Source organism: Astatotilapia calliptera, chromosome 3 (assembly GCF_964374335.1).
Source record: "Astatotilapia calliptera chromosome 3, fAstCal68.1, whole genome shotgun sequence".
Lineage (NCBI taxonomy): Eukaryota > Metazoa > Chordata > Actinopteri > Cichliformes > Cichlidae > Astatotilapia > Astatotilapia calliptera.
The window spans coordinates 82410541-82431532 of record NC_137424.1 but is presented as its reverse complement, the minus strand read 5'-3'; the positions used below and the strand labels follow the sequence as shown (position 1 = coordinate 82431532).

Sequence of the window (20992 nt, the reverse complement as noted above, 5' to 3'; positions counted from 1 at the left end):
TGCAGGTGCAGAAAGTGCTGCTGCTGTAAGTCAGCCTAACAGCTTCCAGATCACTTATTTTTCTGGAAAGATGGTAGGAAGGGCATCACTGCTCATTTCTACAGTCTCCCAGATCTTGGAATACAATCCCTTTGTACCATGAAACCACTTCGCAGTACTAGGAGTCCACTAAAACCTATAAAGAGAGTGATCCTGGAAGAAATGGGGCACACACTAGTGACCTCAACAATTGCAAGACAGCCTTTTCCCCGATGCTCAGATGGGGAAAAAAAGGAAGTTTCATGAAAACATTAGGACTTTATCACCGTTTTATCTGAAAAGTTAATGGTAATATATAACCTAACTGGCTATAAAGAGTAAAAAATTTAGATACAATTTTGATTTTGATGAAAAGGACTGGTGCTATTTTAAAGAGTCACGTCGGTAAAAGTAGAAAAATGTTTTAAGAAATCTACATTTTATAGCATTTTGTGAACATACACAAAAAGTGGCCATTTTTGGCAACAAACAAGCTGAGAGAGTTTTATATTTTTTGCTCTCCTTGAACAAAAATAATAGTGCATAATAATCAATGTTGATGTTAATCAATTAGATGCCCCAGACACTACTATTTATAATACAGCAGCCCCTCGTTTATCGCTGGTGTTACGTTCAAAAAATAACCCGCGGTAGGTGAAATCCGTGAAGTAGCCAACTTTATTTTTTACAATTATTATAGATGTTAAGACTGTAAAACCCCTCACTACATGCTTTATACACTTTTCTCAGACAGGCATGAACATTTTCACACTTTTCTCTTTTGTTTAAACACTCTTAGAGTTCAAACCTTCGTAGAAACATAAGTCCAGTATTATGGAATGAAACCTAAAGGTGCATTTGAGGGTGCAAAACGTTTCGTCGGCATTGTTGTGTTTGTTTGGGAGAAAACTTACAAACATACAGTACAGCAGTAAATGTTATCAGGAAATGATCAGACAGGAGAGGGTTTTCAGGAAACACTGTTAAATGTTCAGTTTCTATGCCATATGTTAAAACAAGATCTAGAGTGTGATTAAAGTGGTGGGTGGGTTCTTTTACATTTTGAGAGAAACCAATTGAGTCTAATAACAGATTAAATGCCATGTTGAGGCTGTCATTTTTACCATCTACATGGATGTTAAAATCACCCACAATAACTATTTTATCTGAGCTCAGAACTAAATTAGATATAAAGTCTGAGAAATCAGACAGAAACTCTGTGTAAGGCCCAGGTGGACGATAGATGATAACAAGTAAGACTGGTTTCTGAGTTTCACAGCTGGGGTGGACAATGTTAAGCATCAGGCTTTCAAATGAATTAAAAGTCTGTCTGGGTCTTTGGTTGATTAATAGGCTGGTGTGAAAAATTGCTGCCACACCGCCCCCTCGGCCTGTGCTTCGAGATTTCTGGTAGTTAGAATGACTCGGGGGTGTTGATTCATTTAAACTAACATAATCATCCTGCTGCAACCAGGTTTCTGTAAGGCAGAGTAAATCAATTTGTTGATCAATTATTAAGTCATGTACTAACAGAGACTTGGAGGAGAGAGACCTAATATTTAATAATCCACATTTCACTGTGTTACTCTTTGGTTCAGATGTGGATACTGTATTGTTCTTTCTTTGTAATTGTTTATGTTTAAGTTGTTTGTTGCTGGTTTTTAGTTTGTTTTTTGTCTGTTTGGAAGCTGACACAGTCTCTATGGAGATGGGTTTTTGGGGGGGTAGCAGGAGGAGAGAAGCTGCAGAGAGGCGTGTAAGACTGCAACTCTGCTTCCTGGTCCCAACTCTGGATAGTCATATTTTGGGGGGTTTAATAAATTTGTCCATATTTCTGGAAATGAGAGCTGCTGCATCCAAAGTGCACTGAAAAAAATGCAATAGGGTGGTTGTTGAATTTGCATAGAATTACTTCATATATCCAGCATGACTAATTTAAATTTCACATCTAAACATATTTTTGTCTTTTAATTTTCACATATTCTTTAAGAATATTGATTCTTTTAGAACAAATCATGTTGAAAAGAAACAAGTTAGTCGTGTTTTATCCTCAAGCTCCGCCCCCTGGAAAGGAAAAATCGGCTGCACTGTCCGCCATTTTTGTCTCTCGCTTTGGAAAATCTACTACCATCTGGAGTTTTACACTTGAAGGTAAATAAGATTTTAAAGCTAACACACCAGTGAGAACGAGTGTAGACCCTTTATATATGTGGACTTTTACTGGGTGTTGTTATTTTACAGGTATGTGGGCTGTTTATCGAAAACCATGAGAGGCCAATGTTAGGCTCCAGTTAGCTAATGGTAACCGAAATTATGCGATAAGCAAATTAGTAATTAACATATATAATGTGAGTTAATATTGTTTCTATATTCTTTCAGTCTAAATTAACAGACTATTACAAACTTGCATCGGTGTCTGTAGTAAGTGGTGGTACCTGCAGTGTCTTAACCATTAAACAAGCTAATGTAGGGCCGGGATATGACTAGTTTGTTGAAACATGTCTGCTGCCAATGTGACTGCTCACACACGGTAACATTACCAGCACATAGCCACAGCCGCTATAAACATGCTGAAAGGTCAATCTAGCTTCTGTAGTCAGCAGCTGGAAGACTCAACACAGACCCAAGATTCAGTGTAACGGTTATCTAAATGTTGTGTGTCCTGTTTGTAAGCCCAGAAAAAGAAATTAAATAAAATGACGACCTTGAGGTTCAAGCTAATGCTAATAGCATAAAGCGACTAATGCAATGATGAGGTTGTTAAATTAGTAAAAATACAGTAAATATATCCAACATGAATCATTTATATTTTTGGTCTAAACATAATTAAGTCTCACGCCTTTCACTTGTTTTAGAAGGATGTTCAGTCTTTTAAAACCAGTCATATCAAAATAACAGAAAATAGTTATGTTTTCTGTTGAAACTCCACCCCCAGGGTGTGTTTTGCGAGGGAAAATTCACTGTGGCGGTCCGCCATTTTTTGTCTTCGCTTCGTTTACGTTTGGTGCTGAGCTTTACTTTGTCAAGGTAAACTGAAAACTACATGTTTGAGAGGAAACGAAGAGAACATCCATTATATGGGGAAGTTTTTCTCATGAATTGCTGTTGAGCAACATAATGGAAAAAACAAGTCATTCCTTAAGTTAACTAACGATAATGCTAGCTTAAGCTGCGAGACAATATTATGTGCATTAGCTTTTTTTCAGTGTGTGCCCAGTCACATCCGCTTGTTTTTTCTCAGTGAATACAGACTAACAAACTCGTGTCCATTTAGTTAACTGGTTGTACCTAAAATGTTTTAGTTATACAGTTAAATAAGCTAGTTTGCCATGGGGTGGGCTCTGTGTGTGTGTGTTTGGGGGGGGGGGGGGGGGGTGTCTTCACTAAAGTCGGTTTATTTAGGGCATGACACCTATGCAGTACTCATTAGGAGAGGAAGTGCATGACGTGGGGCTTTATTTCATGTTCTGGGGCAGTGAATGTAATCTACTGATAACATGTTAAAGACACACAAAAACCCAACAAATTATTTTAACTGATTTATAGAGAGACTGAGAGGAGGGCTTAAAGAGATAAAAATAATGACAATATAAATATGTTAAATTTATTTTTTCTGTATCGATATATGGTGCTTATCCCTGCTGAAGGGCAGATTGGTGTTGCTTCAGAACAATTGTCTAGCGCTGTTATGTAGAGGTGTTACTTTTAAGGTTTTAATAACATTATTTTATTTACTAGTGAAGATTTGCATATTTTATGTCACATTCTGTAAGTAAAATTTTCTGGAAAGGTCAAATTAACTAATTTAACTAAGTATTAATGAAAGACCTTGATGTGTATATGACAATATTAGATGTAGTTTCTGGGTCATTTGGCAGAACTGCAAAATGGCCAGAAGGAGGCAACTGCTGTGGTTGCAAACAGGCTTTGGGTGGTATGGAAGTAAGGGCAACTATGGAACTGCTCAGCAACATGGGACCCATAGCTAATAAATAGTAATATGACAAAAAATAACAACTTTGTGTGGATGTAACCTTGTGAGATTTGAGATTTTGACAGCCTTTTTATGTGACAACTTCTCTTTTTAGATACAGAGTTTAAGCGCATTACCACCATGCCACTGCAGTCCAGATTACTCTCGCAGATAGATGTGCTATCTGACAAACTAATAAAGGTCTTCAAAAGGCGAGGAGGACAAATAGGAAGAAGACTTCAGAACATTCTGGAGCCCACGGCCCAGGTAAGAAAAAAATTAATTTGTGTATACACTTTAGGGAAAATAATAATTTTAACAAAATGCTGCTTGTCACTCTATGCCAGGAGTATGTTGAAAATCACCAGGGATTTTCACAATTTACCATGGGTGCGTTTTTTTTCTTTTTCTTTTACCTGCATTTTTCTATGTGTGGAGTTCATAGTTGAACACCTCTCTGTGCTCTGACCGTATTCTGCTTCTTTGCATGGAGATTTCACTTCATTACCTTTTTAAGCATTCTGAGGACTCAAATCACATGCTGTAATGAATCCATTTTTGTTCACCTAATGTGTTAATATTAACATTTTTTGGAATAGTGACACAGATTAAAATAAGATTTGGTATAATGTTCTTTGACCAGTGTTCTGTTTAATTAAATTTTGGAATTCTGCATTTTCTAGGCCAAAGATGAAGCCATTATCCAACGATCTAATAAGGAAACAACCATGGGAATTTACATCATAAAGTCAAGAGATGCCAATGGCAGCCCTGAGGACATCGGGATAGTCCTTGAAGGCCAGAGAGTCTGGCAGGATTTGGATAACTATACCCTAGCAGCTGCAATGCTGTTTGGACTAATGTACACTTTGAACCTCACCTACCCACTGGAAAAGTATACCTTCGAGGTATTATAGAAACTGGTTATGGAGCTCAAAAGGAACAGCCTTTCAAAGAAGGCCCAGGTTTTCAGGACCAGACTGTACGATTGAACAGTTTTCCAGTTATGATGTGGGAACAACATGTTTACCTCTTCGAATATGTACCATCCTTTCTTTTAAGCCAGCACTGGTAAAGTTGCAGGACATAGTGAAACTTATTTTTCTGGCACTTTTCAACTTGGGGCCTTTATTACTGCAGTTTTCACTTTTCAAGCCATGACTCTTTTAAAAAAAAAATTCAAACTTTGAATGTCCATTTTTCTCAATGGAAATGGTGCCTTGCACCAATTTCACCAGTTTGCAATTTTTTTCCCAAGGTGCACCACTACAAACAGATTGCATCGTGTAGTATTAGTGATTGTGATGTTTAGTGATAGAAGCAAGCCAATACTAATCAGTTTAGGTCTCTTGGTTGTGTGCCTGTGGGTTATAATGTTATTTTAAGTCTCTTCTTTGTGTCATTTTAATAATTACACCCCTGTTGCCATATTACCTTATGGCTCTTACATTTAAAAAACTATTTTTTACATAAGTGCGATGTCACAAGGCCCCACAATGTTGAATTCAGGTTACAGCAGATAACTTTGAGGAATGTTGTGGAATGTTTTTCAAGAGATGCATTGTACAAATATGACTCATGTATATTTTGGAAGCCTGAATTGAAAGTCCATTGTTACAACTGTGTAGTATTTTCAAAAATACAGGTCATTGTTCAAAAATGTTTTGCTTATTTCTTTGATTGAAGAGAAAGTGTACAGTACATACAATAGGATCAGCCTTAATTTAGTTTTATTTATTGAACACTCAATTATATACTATATTATATTATATATTAGAAATTTGTTATAAAATAAAATAAGCTTACCATAAAATAATCTTGTCAATATAACACATAGTAGTCCAATACAATTAACACAAAAAGTTCATGTCTGATAAACAAGTGGTTTCTATAAATATTTGACCGGAATGAAAAACATAACAACAACATAAAAAAGTCATGTTTGTGTTACCAGAAAAATGTGTGCAGGTATAACATAAAAAACTAAGGTTAACCAAACATAACTTAATTTCGTGCAACCGATTACAATAATTTTTTTACGTTTATACCACTGATTATTTTTTTCAGTGTGGGATGGATGCCGTCTCTCCTAACAAGACCAGGTTTCCTCCAGAAGGTTTGCCAATTATCTATGAAGCCCACATCGTTTCTGGGACACCACTCAGACAGCCAGCAATTTAAGGAGAACATGCGGCTAAACATGTTGTTAGGTTTTGTATTGTTGATTGTCATTTATGCTTAGAAATATTTAACCATATATGCTTAGAGGTGCATAAATCAATTGTGTAGTGATAGGATGTGTGATCTTTAACAGGCTGCAAAGGCTTGGTGTGTATTCCACACTAGAATGCACACCCACATCCTGGGAGCATGGGAAGAGGTCGTACCTTGTTTTATTGTTTTATGGCAGGATAAACGTGGCTGTGTCTGTTTTAGGTTAAGTGCCTTTTGTTTAGATGAACTGTTGGGTTTTCCAGACCAGCAGGTTAAGGGAAGTCGTTTATGGGGTCACACTCTGACCACACACACACACACACACACAGTATTCTTTGTTCACATGTAAGTATGTAAGATGTCATATGTTAATGACCCTATGCATATTCATGTAACCACAATAAAAGGAGTGCTATGGGGGACCTGGCTGAGAGTCTGACGGAGGTCAAGTGGTGGAACGACACTTGGCTCCCTTCAGGTCTCCCTCATGCATGAGTAACAAGAAGAACTTTGCCTACTTCGTGTCTTGCTTGCTGTGTAATTATATTGTCTTCAACGTTCCAGCGAATAGGTTCAAGCTACAAACCTATCACATGTCACTCCTGGTCTGATTGGGGAGGGGACCAGAGAAAACTACAGAGTCCCACATTGTTTTAGCAAAGTTACACACCGATTCAATATTGATTTTAGTGACCTCCGATTGGCGTAACCGGGTGTCATTACTGCCGACGTGAATTATGATTTTACTGAATTTACGTTTACCCTTAGCCAGCAGTCTTAAATTTCCTTCAATGTCGCCTGCTCTGGCCCCTGGAAGACAATTGACTATGGTTGCCGGTGTCTCTAGCTTCACATGTCTGAGAACAGAATCACCAATTACCAGAGTTTGACCCCCGGCGGGTGTGTCGCCGAGTGGGGAAAAACGGTTAGACACATGAACGGGTTGGTGGTGTACCTGGGGCTTCTGTTTAGGACTATGCTTCCTCCTCACCGTGACCCAGCCGCCCCCTTTCCCAAGCTGCTTGGGGTCTGCCGGGGAACAGCTAGCGGGGCCTACGCTATCTTCGGCTGCACCAGCTACAGGGGCCTGGCTAGCTACGGGTGAATGAAGGGTGCGAAGCCGAGTCTCCAATTCAGTAATCCTGGCCTCCAGAGCTGCAAATATGCTACATTTGTTACAGATATCATTACTGCTAAAGGAGGCCGAGGAGTAACTAAACATCTGACACAATGAGCAAGAAAGTGCAGGAGGGACAGGTGAAGTAGCCATGGTGCTAACGAGTCGGCTACGAGCTAAGCTAAGCTAGCGAGACAGTACAGAGACAGTGAGTGAATACTTTGGCTATAAATTAGGTAGTGAGTACACAGAAAGTGTGCTTCGGATGAAGCACGTGAAGATTATACTATGAAAGAAGAATGTATTTAAAAGTTGTTAATTAAAGTGCTAAGCAAATAAGCTACTCAGAAACACCACTGTGTTTGAGCAGGAACAGGAAGTGATACTCTACCGCAGAGCGAGCGAACACCAAGTGACAGGAGGTGATGACAGTGACATAATCAATTGGAATAAGTGAAATGGCTTTGTGTGATTTTAGAAAAGTTACTATAGAAACCTAAACTAATTGGCATGGATAATTGTGAGTAGGATATATGGTAGCTGGTGGCTGTAGCTCAGGTGGCAGAGCAGGTCAGCCACTAATCAGAAGGTCGGTGGTTCGATCCCAGGCTGCCTCCTAGCTGCATGCCAAATATCCTTGGGCAAGATACTAACCCCATGTTTGCCTACTGGTGGTGGTCAGAGGGCCCGGTGGCGCCAGTGTCCGGCAGCCTCGCCTCTGTCAGTGCGCACCAGGGCAGCTGTGGCTACAATGTAGCTTGCCATCGCCAGTGTGTGAATGTGTGTGTGAATGGGTGGATGACTGAATGTAGTGTGAAGCGCTTTGGGGTCCTTAGGGACTAGAAAAGCGCTATACAAATGCAGGACATTTACCATATGCAGGGCTCTAGAGTGCGACCAATTTGGTCGCAAATGCGACCAAATTTCTCCATGGTGCGACTAATAAAAAATACTTGGTTGCACCGGTGCGACCAAGTAAAAAAAATACTTGGTCGCACCGGTGCAACCAAGTATTTTCTCGGAAAAAAAGTTTCAGCAACCCTGAAAGTCTCCGTGTGTTCAACAACAGGCACACATTATGCCCATGTCGTGTTCTAAACCAATCAGAGATACTCAGAGGCGGGGACCTCTGTGATTGGCCGTGGTCCAGATATTCCTGCAGACCTACTTGTGTTTACGTTTGAAAGTGCGGGCAGATAGAGAAGAGTGAGTAGCCCAGGTCAGAAGTGTATGAAGTTGGTATTGAGAAAATATGAAAAGAACAATTGATAACTTTTTCGTTAAGTTAAGGCCTGATCAGTCCAAAATTCTGAGCCAGCGCTCTGACACGGAGCCATCAACCTCTCCGTTTTTGTCAAACACTGGTCCGGAGACGGCATCAGAAAATGAGCCACATATGATCGACTCCCAGCCGGAGTCCACTGAAAGTAAAAGTGAGAAAATGTATAGATTTCGAATCGAGTGGCTTGACCAGTTTCCCTGGCTAAGATACAGCCAAGCTGACAATATGATGCACTGCATTTATTGTCGCGAGTATGGAAAGACCATGGCCGGCAACACAGCATTTGTCACTGGTGCTAATACGTTTCGAATTGAAACGCTGAAAAAGCATACAGCATCGAGAAGACACATTATATGCCGCGATAAATGCTCTGCCAAAATGTCCCCGCTCCCCACTGCCTTTCAGCGGCAGGCAGGAGTAAACAGGTCATCGGAGGAGGCCGAGATGATCATTAAGTTTAACATCGCCTACAATATTGCAAAAGAAGAAGTTCCGTTTACTAAGTTCAAGTCAGAAATAACTCTTCACAGGAAAAATGGCTTGGACATAAACCCCACATACAGCAATGATGTTGCGTGCGCCCAGTTTATAGGCGTAATCGCTGACACACTGAAAAAAAAGACGTCAGTGGAAATTGCGAACAGTACATACATGGCCTTCCTGATCGATGGAGACACAGACATCGCCACAAAAGAATGTGTCATTGTGTACGCTCGTATCTTGCAAAAAGGAAGACCAGCGAATATACTGATTGGACACATTGAGGTCCAGCATGCCCATGCCCAAGGTAAGCCATGTCATGTCACGTAGCCTATGTATATGATTAATAATATTACGTCGTGTTACTGAATTAACCATATCTAGCATGTTCTTATCATTGAAAATTAAACATAGCAATAATACATGAATATAGAAACTCAAACTGAAAAAGACTGCATTGTAAACTCTTGATCTGATAAGTAAATGGTATTTTTTTTAAATTTGTTTAGGAATTTATGCTGCCTCAAAGAAAGCATTTGCTGCTCTTGGGGACCAGTGCAGTAACTGGTTGGATAAAATCATTGCTATGGGGGCTGATGGAGCTGCTGTTAATTTGGGCAGCAAAGTGGGTGTCAAGTTAATCATTTTGAAAGGTTGTTAGTTAATCATTTACAAATCAAAAAAACCGTGAACATGTAAAACTGCGGTGTTAAGTAATGCAGTTTAAAAATTTGGGTACGCCTAACTTTTGTGCTTGTACGCCTAAATTTTGTGCTGGTGCGCCTAAATTTTATTTTTAGGCGCACCAGTGCAACCATGGCAAAAAGTTAGTCTAGAGCCCTGATATGAAAAAAAAGTTAGTTGGTGTAACTCAACTAATGTAATTTCTCAACTTAATTTTACCAGAAATTTAAAATTAATATTAGGTTGCATAAACTTAATTATGCTTTTGGAGGTCAAGGTAAATCATGTTGGTTTGTTAAACAAGTTGAGTTAGCCAAACCTAAAAATTACTTGCTGAATTTACTTAATAATATGCAAAATTTGCAACTTAAAAAGCTGAGTGGAAATTGTTACCTTAATTTTTTAAGTTGAGGCAACAAAATATTTTTTAGAGTGTAGCTGGAGTCGAGTGTTTTAACCGATGCATGAAACGATACATTTTTAGACATAAGTTGTAACGGCCGCCGTTTTCTTTGTGAGTATTTATTACACGGCGTGCTGCGCTGAAAAGCCTGTTCTAACGTTTGAGTCTAAGGTTTATTTTTTAGCACCTGACGGCTCTTTTTTACTTCTCATCTGTAAATACTCTGCTCTTTCACGTGATTCAGTTTATTTTGAAAAGTCTCAACAGGATCTTGAGCTTTATTGTGAAAGGTTTATGTGGAACAAGCAGACACGTGATGCTGTTACCGTCGTTGTTGCTAACCACAACGCATAAAAACAGGCGCTTGTCCGTCCGTAGTGTGGTTATATTAAATATAAGAGAAAGAGAGAACTTTAAGAAATTAATATAGCCACTACAGTGACCATCAAAATGATGAAAAAATATTGCCATAAACAGTTTATTTTGCGACACCGCAAAACAAACTATAGCATAAAATGAAACGATAGACGTTTTTATATCATCATCCGATATATATCGTTATATCGAACAGTCCTATATGTGACAGAGAGACACGGAGACATCCTGTTAATATGTAAAAACATTTAATGTGGTTCATACACCAACAGCACAACATCATAGCCTCAGGGTGATTATATGGATATATATGATACTGATGGAGGCAGCTGTCAATCAGAGGGACTGACAGGAATAATAATAATAATTATAATAATAGTAATAATAATGGATTGCATTTATAAAGTGCTTTTCGGGACCCCTCAAAGCACTTAACAATTCCACTATTCATTCACTCTCACATTCACACACTGGTGGAGGCAGCTACAGTTGTAGCCACAGCTGCCCTGGGGCAGACTGAAAGAAGCAAGGCTGCCATATCGCGCCATCGGCCCCTCTGGCCAACACCAGTAGGCAGTAGGTGAAGTGTCTTGCCCAAGGACACAACGACCGAGACTGTCCGAGCCGGGGCTCGAACCGGCAACCTTCCGATTACAAGACGAACTCCCAACTCTTGAGCCACGATCGCCCATGAAGTGTGGGTGTGGCTTCATGGCTTCAGGACTAGAGCAGGGCGATATGGCCAAAAATATTTATCACGATATATATTTGAAAATAGGGCTGGGCCATATTATACCGTTCACGGTAATACCGGTATAATGTTAGGCAACGATAGGAAAATGAAATATCGCGATAGAATGGGAGTAAAACGCGCATGCGCAGTGCCTTTGTTTTCATACGCACATGGCCGATTGTTGAGTGAAACAGATGAACCAGAATTGGTTTGTAAAAATGGTGCAACTTCAGTGATGTGGAACTGGTTTGGTGTTTGTCCGTCAGATACACGACAAAGCACATTTTTTTGCAGAACATGCAAGCGGCCGTTGTTATTGTCGTATTTGTCGGACTAAGATGCTCTTAAATCTGGGAGTAATCTGGGTCCTAAACTCCGTATGTTTCAGGTCAAACAACACTGCAGCATCACTGAGAGTTAAAAACTGTCTAAATTCTTTCATCTTTAATAAAACGATCAGCATTGCTGCTTTACCAGGTGTAACTATGAAGTTTAACTTCCAGGCATCCATGAAAACAAAAGTTATTACATTTAACGGAGTTAGAAGTTAGCAGGAAGCTAGCGGAAGTTAGCTCGCTAGTTTCGCTAGTTACCTAAGCATGATATAGCATGTTCTGACTGAGAGATTTCTGAAAAAAATCAAACGTGCAGCTCTGCTATCACTTCCAACATAAATGAAGACAGGAAACTAAACAGCATTGACGTTTGTAGGGTTACTGAAGTTGGGCTAGCTGGTATATAATGATGTGCTACGTGATCGCTAGCGACACAGCTATGTTAGCATAACATAAACAGTGAAGCTGGAGGACGAACACTAACACTTTTCCACTTATAAAAGTTAACGTGAAGGTTCTTCATGGTTAGAGACAAATGCAATCGCATGGCAGGATGCTGTAAACGGACCAAACTTCAGTCAGGAGAACAACTGAGATAATCCATCCACAATACGAGGTTAGTCATTAATATACTGCAACAACATGGGAATAGAGCAGCTGCCAGAGAATTCAACATTAATGAATCAATGGTACAGAAGTGGAGGAAGCAAGAAGAATGAATTTAATAAAGTTTGATTTATCTGACTGCTTTGTTTCGCTTAATGTGCCTTATAATCCCGTGCACCTTATGGTCCGAAAAATGCGTACTGCACACTGCAGTTTAATGTTGCAAAGCACCTCTTTTTAACTTCAGTGGATATTATACATGGTTATGCTCAGGATATGTCAGCCCATTTCTACTGGAAATGCCTTTTGGTTAAACTTTCAGCAAGGAATTTGCATTTGCACTGTTACATTTTTATAAAGCTTTAATGTACATAAAAACCAGGTTCTTGTTTAAGTGAAAATAAATGGAAGGTTGTCTTTTTGCGCTAGTAATGTTGTGGAGTTGTATTTTGTCTCGCATCAATTATATCGTCGGTTATATCGTTATCGCAAATTTTCAAATATATATCGTGATAAATATTTTTGGCCATATCGCCCTGCTCTATTTGAAAATTTGCGATAACGATATAACTGACAATATAATTGATGCGAGACAAAATACAACTCCACAACATTACTAGCGCAAAAAGACAACCTTCCATTTATTTTCACTTAAACAAGAAGCTGGTTTTTATGTACATTAAAGCTTTATAAAAAATTTATCAGTGCAAATGCAAATTCCTTGCTGAAAGTTTAACCAAAAGGCATTTCCAGTAGAAATGGGCTGACATATCCTGAGCATAACCATGTATAATATCCACTGAAGTTAAAAAGAGGTGCTTTGCAACATTAAACTGCAGTGTGCAGTACGTATTTTTCGGACCATAAGGTGCACGGGATTATAAGGCACATTAAGCGAAAAAAAGCAGTCCGATAAATCAAACTTTATTAAACTCATTCTTCTTGCTTCCTCCACTTCTGTACCATTGATTCATTAATGTTGAATTCTCTGGCAGCTGCTCTATTCCCATGTTGCTGCAGTATATTAATGACTAACCTCGTATTGTGGATGGATTATCTCAGTTGTTCTCCTGACTGAAGTTTGGTCCGTTTACAACATCCTGCCATGCGATTGCATTTGTCTCTAACCATGAGGAACCTTCACGTTAACTTTTATAAGTGGAAAAGTGTTAGTGTTCGTCCTCCAGCTTCACTGTTTATGTTATGCTAACATAGCTGTGTCGCTAGTGATCACGTAGCACATCATTATATACCAGCTAGCCCAACTTCAGTAACCCTACAAACGTCACTGCTGTTTAGTTTCCTGTCTTCATTTATGTTGGAAGTGATAGCAGAGCTGTACGTTTGATTTTTTTCAGAAATCTCTCAGTCAGAACATGCTATATCATGCTTAGGTAACTAGCGAAACTAGCGAGCTAACTTCCGCTAGCTTCCTGCTAACTTCTAACTCCGTTAAATGTAATAACTTTTGTTTTCATGGATGCCTGGAAGTTAAACTTTATAGTTACACCTGGTAAAGCAGCAATGCTGATCGTTTTATTAAAGATGAAAGAATTTAGACAGTTTTTAACTCTCAGTGATGCTGCAGTGTTGTTTGACCTGAAACATACGGAGTTTAGGACCCAGATTACTCCCAGATTTAAGAGCATCTTAGTCCGACAAATACGACAATAACAACGGCCGCTTGCATGTTCTGCAAAAAAATGTGCTTTGTCGTGTATCTGACGGACAAACACCAAACCAGTTCCACATCACTGAAGTTGCACCATTTTTACAAACCAATTCTGGTTCATCTGTTTCACTCAACAATCGGCCATGTGCGTATGAAAACAAAGGCACTGCGCATGCGCGTTTTACTCATATTCTATCGCGATATTTCATTTTCCTATCGTTGCCTAACATTATACCGGTATTACCGTGAACGGTATAATATGGCCCAGCCCTATTCAGGACCCACATGAAGTGTTTTTACTCCACATGTGACACAGTCAGGACGCTCCGTGGAGATCCATCAGAACAGCAGAAACACGGTCATCATCATCAATATAAATTCTAACGTTAGACGAACATCTGCAGAACATCTGGCTGAGGTTAGTTAGCTGTTAGCAGAGGAAGGCCAAAGCAAAGCTGCATCTTCATCTGAATACACACTAAATACTTTATCCTGTATATACACACAGGCTGCTCTTCATCACCAGCTCCTCCTCCTCGTCTGTGACCCATCAAGCTGACTGAACCTCTATCAGAGGAACGTCTTCATGGTTCCTGTTCCTGAGGACACAGAGGACAGTCAGAGTTCATGTGTCCGCAGGACAAAGTGTCCTATTATTAATGTGTCTGTCTGCGGACAGTGACAGGGAGAGAGGAAGCTGAGGAGGAAGGTGAACGGGCACTTCTGCCACAATAATCTTAATATTGGTCGTGTCCAAATTCATGGGCTGCATCCTCCTGAGGCCGCATTTATAGACCGATTACGTCACAGCGACGCGCCGAAGGCTGTCCAAATTCGTAGACTCCTCCGAATGCAGCCGACAAATGCGTCCTCCTTTTCCCCGCATTTGAAGGATGGGTCGGGTGAGTCCTTCGTGGCCCACCATATCCCAGAATTCATAGCGCGGCTCAGCCAAACTCCAGTTTCCAACAATGGCGGCCGCTACTAAGTTTTAAAATTACTCACACTAATGTTTCTGGGTCACAAAATAAACTTTTAACATATTTTCAGGCGAGAAAGTAGCTGTGTAAACATCAAATATCTGCTCGGTTTATCAAGATATCGCATATTTGGAAAAAGTGCTTCGACGTTTTCGGAGACGTCAGCTACCCACCAGCTCGATAGCTAGCCGGGAGCTCGAGGGTTCCTGATGCGGCCGAGAACGGCACAACTCCCGGCACATCATTTTCAGATCACAGCGGACTTTCGCTACTTGAGATAAACGTAATATACAAGTTACTGAGACAACCTAAAAATGTTATTGTTGGGCATTTTTCAGTGTTTTATTTGTTCGTGAGTAAATCGGTTTGGCTGAGATTAAAGTTATTAGATTAGATAAAATAAAACTTTATTAATCCCCCGGGTGGGTTCCTCCTTGATTTTTACACAGCTGACTAAACGTCAAAACAGAAAACTGATTAAACAGAAGTGTGAGACGGTCGAGAATTTACGCCAGTGTCCTGTTATATTTTAGAAAGCAAGGAGCAGACGGCCGAGTTTATTAAACTCCAGCGGTGACGGTAATCAGAAGGCTAGACCGTCCAATTTCCCCAGCCGTTTACTTCTGGCCTACCCAACCTTCTGAGGACCCGCCCACGTAGACCGCGAAAGCCGGGTCCTCAGGAGGATGCAGCCCATGAATTTGGACACGACCATTGTCTCATCCTGTAATCTCACATGGATATAGTTGGACACAGTCCCCCAGTGTTAGACAGGATGAACATACCTGTGTCCCAGGTCAGACTGTACTCTCCTGTGCCTGCAAAGCAGAGGATGTGGAAGCATCTCAGCCATGGTGCCCATCAGGGTTGCTGCAGAGGCGAGGAGAGAGGGTTTGAAATTATTTAAATTCTTGGATTCATTTAAAAGGAGACAAAGACTAAAATATGAAACAATGAAACAGAAACTTTGGGCTTATTTTGACTTTAATGTCAAAGTAAAGGTGAGGAGGGTTCAACAGTTGGGGAATGATGGGGTAATTCAATGGTTTAAGAAGAACTGTTTAAACAACACATGGAGCCATCATCTGTCATTAATAATTTAATAATAATCAAAGACTTGAGCCAGGGAGCTGCTGTAGACCCTCAGGCCTGACTCTGAGCTGGAATCACTGCATGACCTCAGCAACACTCATGAACACCATCAGCACTGAATGCAGCTCATCACTGCATCCACAGAAAGTTCAGCCTCCACCACACAGAGGAACAACAAACAGCTCCACCTGCTCTACATGTAATATCCACTTTCTTAACCACATGTCCAGTTCTGGTCATTGCACAGATGGAACCAGCTATCACAGAGATGGGGCAGGCTACACCCTGGACACCATCACACTCGTACACACCTACAGTCAGGTGAGAATCACTTCTGTTTCTGGAGGCTGCTGTTTTGTAGTTACTTCAGTAGATCACAGGGTTAAGTTAAGCTGTTTATAAACTGTAGATTTGAGCAGTTTCTGGCATCTGTCCCCTACAGGACACCATAGTTGAAGACTCAGTTCACTCAGTCACTGTGACTCCTTCACAGGGGCCAGTGGCAGAGCTGGGACAATTTGTGCCAGGGCGAATAAATGAGTCATAAATAAATGCCTGTGTCTGACTCATTGTTCTACTGGGTGGAGAAAGGCTCCACACCGGTTGGGTTACATACAATTATGTCCATAAATATTTGGGCAGAGACAACAATTTATTTTGTAGTTAAAGTCCCACTAAATCACATGATGAGACTGAGGTTTCTGATTCTGAAAAAATGTATTTTCTCACACATACACACATATACATACACAGACATACATATGTCAGACATACAGATATACATACGTACATACTAGAGATGGAATAATACGATATTAGGTATCGGCATCGGTCCGATACTGACCTAAATTACTGGATCGGATATCGGAGAGAAATAAAAAATGTAATCCGATCCGAAGTATCACAAAATCACCTCACAAAATGCGTTACTTGACGTAACCCAGCTCGGCGCATCGGAGCAGTATGGGTCACGTGACAGAGCGGCTGTTGTCTGCGAGACCTGTCGGCGGTCTGTTGGAACATTTGGAGCTACATGCTTCCTAATCGCAGCATTTCATCTTGGCGAAAACTATCCCAGAGAAGTAAAGCAAGTGTGTAAGTTCATCCCTGAATGTTTGCAGAGCATTTCAACATTAAGCTTAGCAACTGCTATATTGAGCCACAGCTGGACCATCGGAGTTCCATACTGAGGTGAAAAGGAAGCGATTTGTCCCGGACTTCAGCTAGAATTAAAAAATAGACACAAAGCTGGAGTTATTCTGTCTTTGCTGGGCAGTTTCATCTTCTTCTCTCATTCTCTCCCCCTCCCTCTCCTGTTGCTACTTCAATCATGAAACTGATCAATGATCAGCTGATCGTCTCTCTTGTTTATTTATCGCCCACTTTGCACCAGAAACAGGAAACCAGCGGATGTCGCGCTAAACAACAGCAGCACGTTTAAGCTTGATCAGCTGTTGTTAGAATTTATTTAATATTAATTTCTAGTATCAGCTGATGTTTGCTGGAGCCACAGCTGTAAAGCTGCTGGTCATGATGTCGGTTTGGATATGTGGTGAGAGGGAAACATGAAGATGAAACCAGGAGATGTCCTTACTGAACCATCAGAGCTGTGATGGAGAAACAGGTTTACCTTTTAGGTGACATGAATGAGTTGAAGTTATGAACTGTTTCTGAGAGACAAATAACACCAGGATCCTTTTCTAAGCAGCTGACAGCTGGTAACTATGCAGGGGCGGATCTAGCAAAGTGTTGCCAGGGGGCCATGTAGGGAGAGGGGGGCACAGAGAAATACTTTTCTATCTTATGTCATTTAAAAACTTTGAATAAATAATTATCTGAATCTTACAACAAAAGTGGTCATCTGATTAAATGTATAGAAATCCATTATTATACATAGTAACCAGTGATGAGAATAGCAGCGTTACTTTTTTCAGTAACGAGTAATCTAACTAATTACTATTCCTATCGTTACAACGCTGTTACCGTTACTAACAAGAACATGCGGTCCGTTACTATTTTTCAACAAACAGACGGTTGAAGCTGTGTTCAGCTTACTGCAGCTTATATCAGCTGCAGGAAGTAGCTGTAAGTAATCTGGACGCTACGGCTTTAAGCAGCTGCGCGCTCCCGCGGACGCCAACTGACTATGTGCACGTTAGCATATGCTACTTCCGGTGTGGAAACTCCTGTGGGGAGCTTTGTTTCCGGTGTCCTATTCGCGCCTGGTTTACGGTCCAAAACAAGTTAAGCAAATGAATGAATCAAGCGGCGATTTACATTTCTATAGATGTCTCGGGCATTTACCCAATATATCTGTAAATGATGTTCATCGACTTGTCGATATTTTCCCCCCGCGCCTCAGGGCAAAAGAGAAAAGGGATTCAAATGTTATATTTCTCAGCGGTCCCTCGTTTATTGCGGGTGTTATGTTCTAAAAATAACCAGCGATAGGTGAAATCAAGCAGCCAATTTTATTTTTGACGGTGCAAAACGTTTCGTGGACATCGTGGACATACAGCACTGCACTGCAGAGTCACATTGCTAGCATCGATGCAGCGATTCTGTACTGTACAGGAGAGACGTCACGGAGGAGATCGTCTGCAGTGATCAGGACGCAGGACACAATGTACCGTAGGTGTGTACTTGACTAGCTGGTCTCAACATAACAGGGGAAACATCTGGTTTGACTGTTCTTCACCTGTAGTTTGAATGCTGAACATTTGCCTGTTTAGATCATGAGACCAGTCACTATACAGAGATGTGCTTCTGAGTGTGGACGATGTGTCTTCTGCTGCAGTTCTGCTTGTGTTGAGTGATGTAAACAACTGATGGATCTAAACTCTTTAAACATCAAAGTTGATCATTAGATTTTTTATGACACAACAGCGGTGAGAGTTCCCACCTTCTGCTCTTTGTAACTTAACGCCATCTTTCCGTTTTTGAGTTCTGGACATGATTTTGGAGGATATCTTCGCAGTAGCGATTGACCACAAAGTAAAGCTACCAGAAATGTACAACCCCACATCCGGTCTCAAACCAGGAAGTTAGCATTTTCTCGTGCACATAGTGAATCACGATCACTGTCCAGCACAACACCTGGAGCTCAGGGGGCAAAACAATCACATGAGTGCTGCTGTTTGACTGAGGAAGAATAAAGTAGTCGTGGTAAGCCAATCACATGACCACTTAAAGACAAAGCAGCAAGGTGATATATACCAGTTTATAAACTGTGTTGATAATCCAGTAAAACCAGAGTCATGATAAACAATATATACGCGGCGTTTTTTCCTCAATAGTTTCGTCACGTTTACTGTCTAAGGAGAGCGCAGCGAGACCTCTCTGCTTATGAGAGAAAAACAAAACAAATACACAAACAAAAAAACAGGGGAAGTTTTAGGAGTGACGGCGAGAGAGAGAGAAAGAGAGAGGGAGTTTTGAGCTGTGAGAGATTTGTGACATTTAGCGTGTTTGGAGTGTGCAGTTAATGTGTTGTCTTGTGTAGTTAGTGTGTAGTGTTGTGGATAGTTTTGTGCTGTGTGTCAGAACAATGAGGCGACTGCTGTCTCCAGGTAGAAACAGCAGTGACACACCTGCTGCATTCAGACCTGCAGGTATCAGGCTGTGATGTTTCCTTTATAGTGGACAGAAATGATGTTTTTGCAGTGGCACAAATAATTTGTGGCATCTTATTGAAGAACAGCTGATTGTTCTGTAAATAGTTTGAAATGGTTATTAAAAAAAATCAAGGTAAAAGGTAAATGGCTGCAAATAACTTTGTTGTTTACAAAACTTGTGCATATGATTTTAAAATTGACAATTTATATTTTCATTTAAAGTTATGAAATATGATTCATTAAACATGTTTGTGGTTGTTACAGTAAAAAATATCACTTTTTCTACTCTGATTTATGTTTTTTGTCTGATTGTAGATCAATTGTGTTAATACAGTTTGTCAAAATGAAAACATGACTATAAATTCAGACACGTGAGGTTGTGCTGAAAAGAATGAGACCAAACAAAGTAAACAGTTTTTAAAGGTGAAATGTGGAGGAAACATCAAAAGTAGTTAAAAATGGCCGATTATACCCTGGACCCCAGAGGGTTAAACATTTTTTTAAAGTAACGCAATAGTTACTTTTCAAGTAATTAACTACTTTTAGAATATTGTAACTCAGTTACTAACTCAATTACTAGTTACTTCTTCAAAAAAGTAACTATAATTAATTACTTTTTCAAAGTAACTTGCCCAACACTGATAGTAACTATTAAGTCTAATATACCCTAGTAAGCTATAGTACTTTTTCCTTTGGGACGGTACCATCTGTGCAGTCTGCAGTTCTGTTGAAGAAAGATGTTGAATCTATTTAAATATTGTAGAAAAATAATTGATTTCTGTAGAGTTGTTTTACACGTGCATTAAATGAAAGTTGATTACATCGATTAAGGGCGGGGGGTGGTTACCTAATATTTTTGCTGGGAGTTGGCAACCCTATGAGTTAGGTAGGTAAGTACTCTTTAAAATACCAGAATAGGGAGGATGGTGCAGGTTTAAATTTATTAGATTGATCAGTGTTGCTGAACTATGAAATGTTTTGGCTGCAGTGTGTTTTTTACATACAGGGTTAACAGAGTAGCTTCAGTCTCTTGTCTTTTAAAACTTGAGTATGAACTTATACAAAACGCAGCAAGATATTAAAAAAACAGTTTTATTGATTACACACAATCGGATTCATATCCAAATTTATGATATCGGTAAAAAAAAGTGGTATCGTGCCATCTCTAGTACATACGTATGTGTATATATACGTACGCACACACACACACACACACACAGTTGGGAGTTCGCCTTGTAATCGGAAGGTTGCCGGTTCGAGCCCCGGCTTGGACAGTCTCGGTCGTTCTTTCCTTGGCTGTGGCTACATTGTAGCTGCCATCACCAGTGTGTGAATGTGTGGATGACAGGTTGTGTAAAGCGCTTTGGGGTCCTTAGGGACTAGAAAAGCGCTATATAAATACAGGCCATTTACA

The 20992-nt window shown here is 40.2% G+C and overlaps 1 protein-coding gene and 1 long non-coding RNA gene across 2 annotated transcripts in view; one reads left to right on the top strand and one right to left on the bottom strand.

The window, feature by feature from the left end:
• The window catches only part of LOC113015684 (uncharacterized), a 59049-nt gene that overhangs the window by 15974 nt on the left and 22083 nt on the right, over window positions 1–20992 (bottom strand). Inside the window, exons 11-12 of the mRNA XM_080299505.1 lie at window positions 15658–15742; window positions 14434–14491 (exon numbers count right to left, since the gene is read on the bottom strand). Of these exons, the coding sequence (XP_080155631.1) occupies window positions 14443–14491; window positions 15658–15742 (134 nt within the window). The 3' untranslated portion in view covers window positions 14434–14442. The remainder of the gene's footprint in view (window positions 1–14433; window positions 14492–15657; window positions 15743–20992) is intronic.
• On the top strand, window positions 3883–5651 carry LOC145425986 (uncharacterized). Its single transcript, XR_013906755.1, has 2 exons — window positions 3883–4258; window positions 4675–5651. It is a non-coding gene; the product is annotated as an uncharacterized LOC145425986 (long non-coding RNA).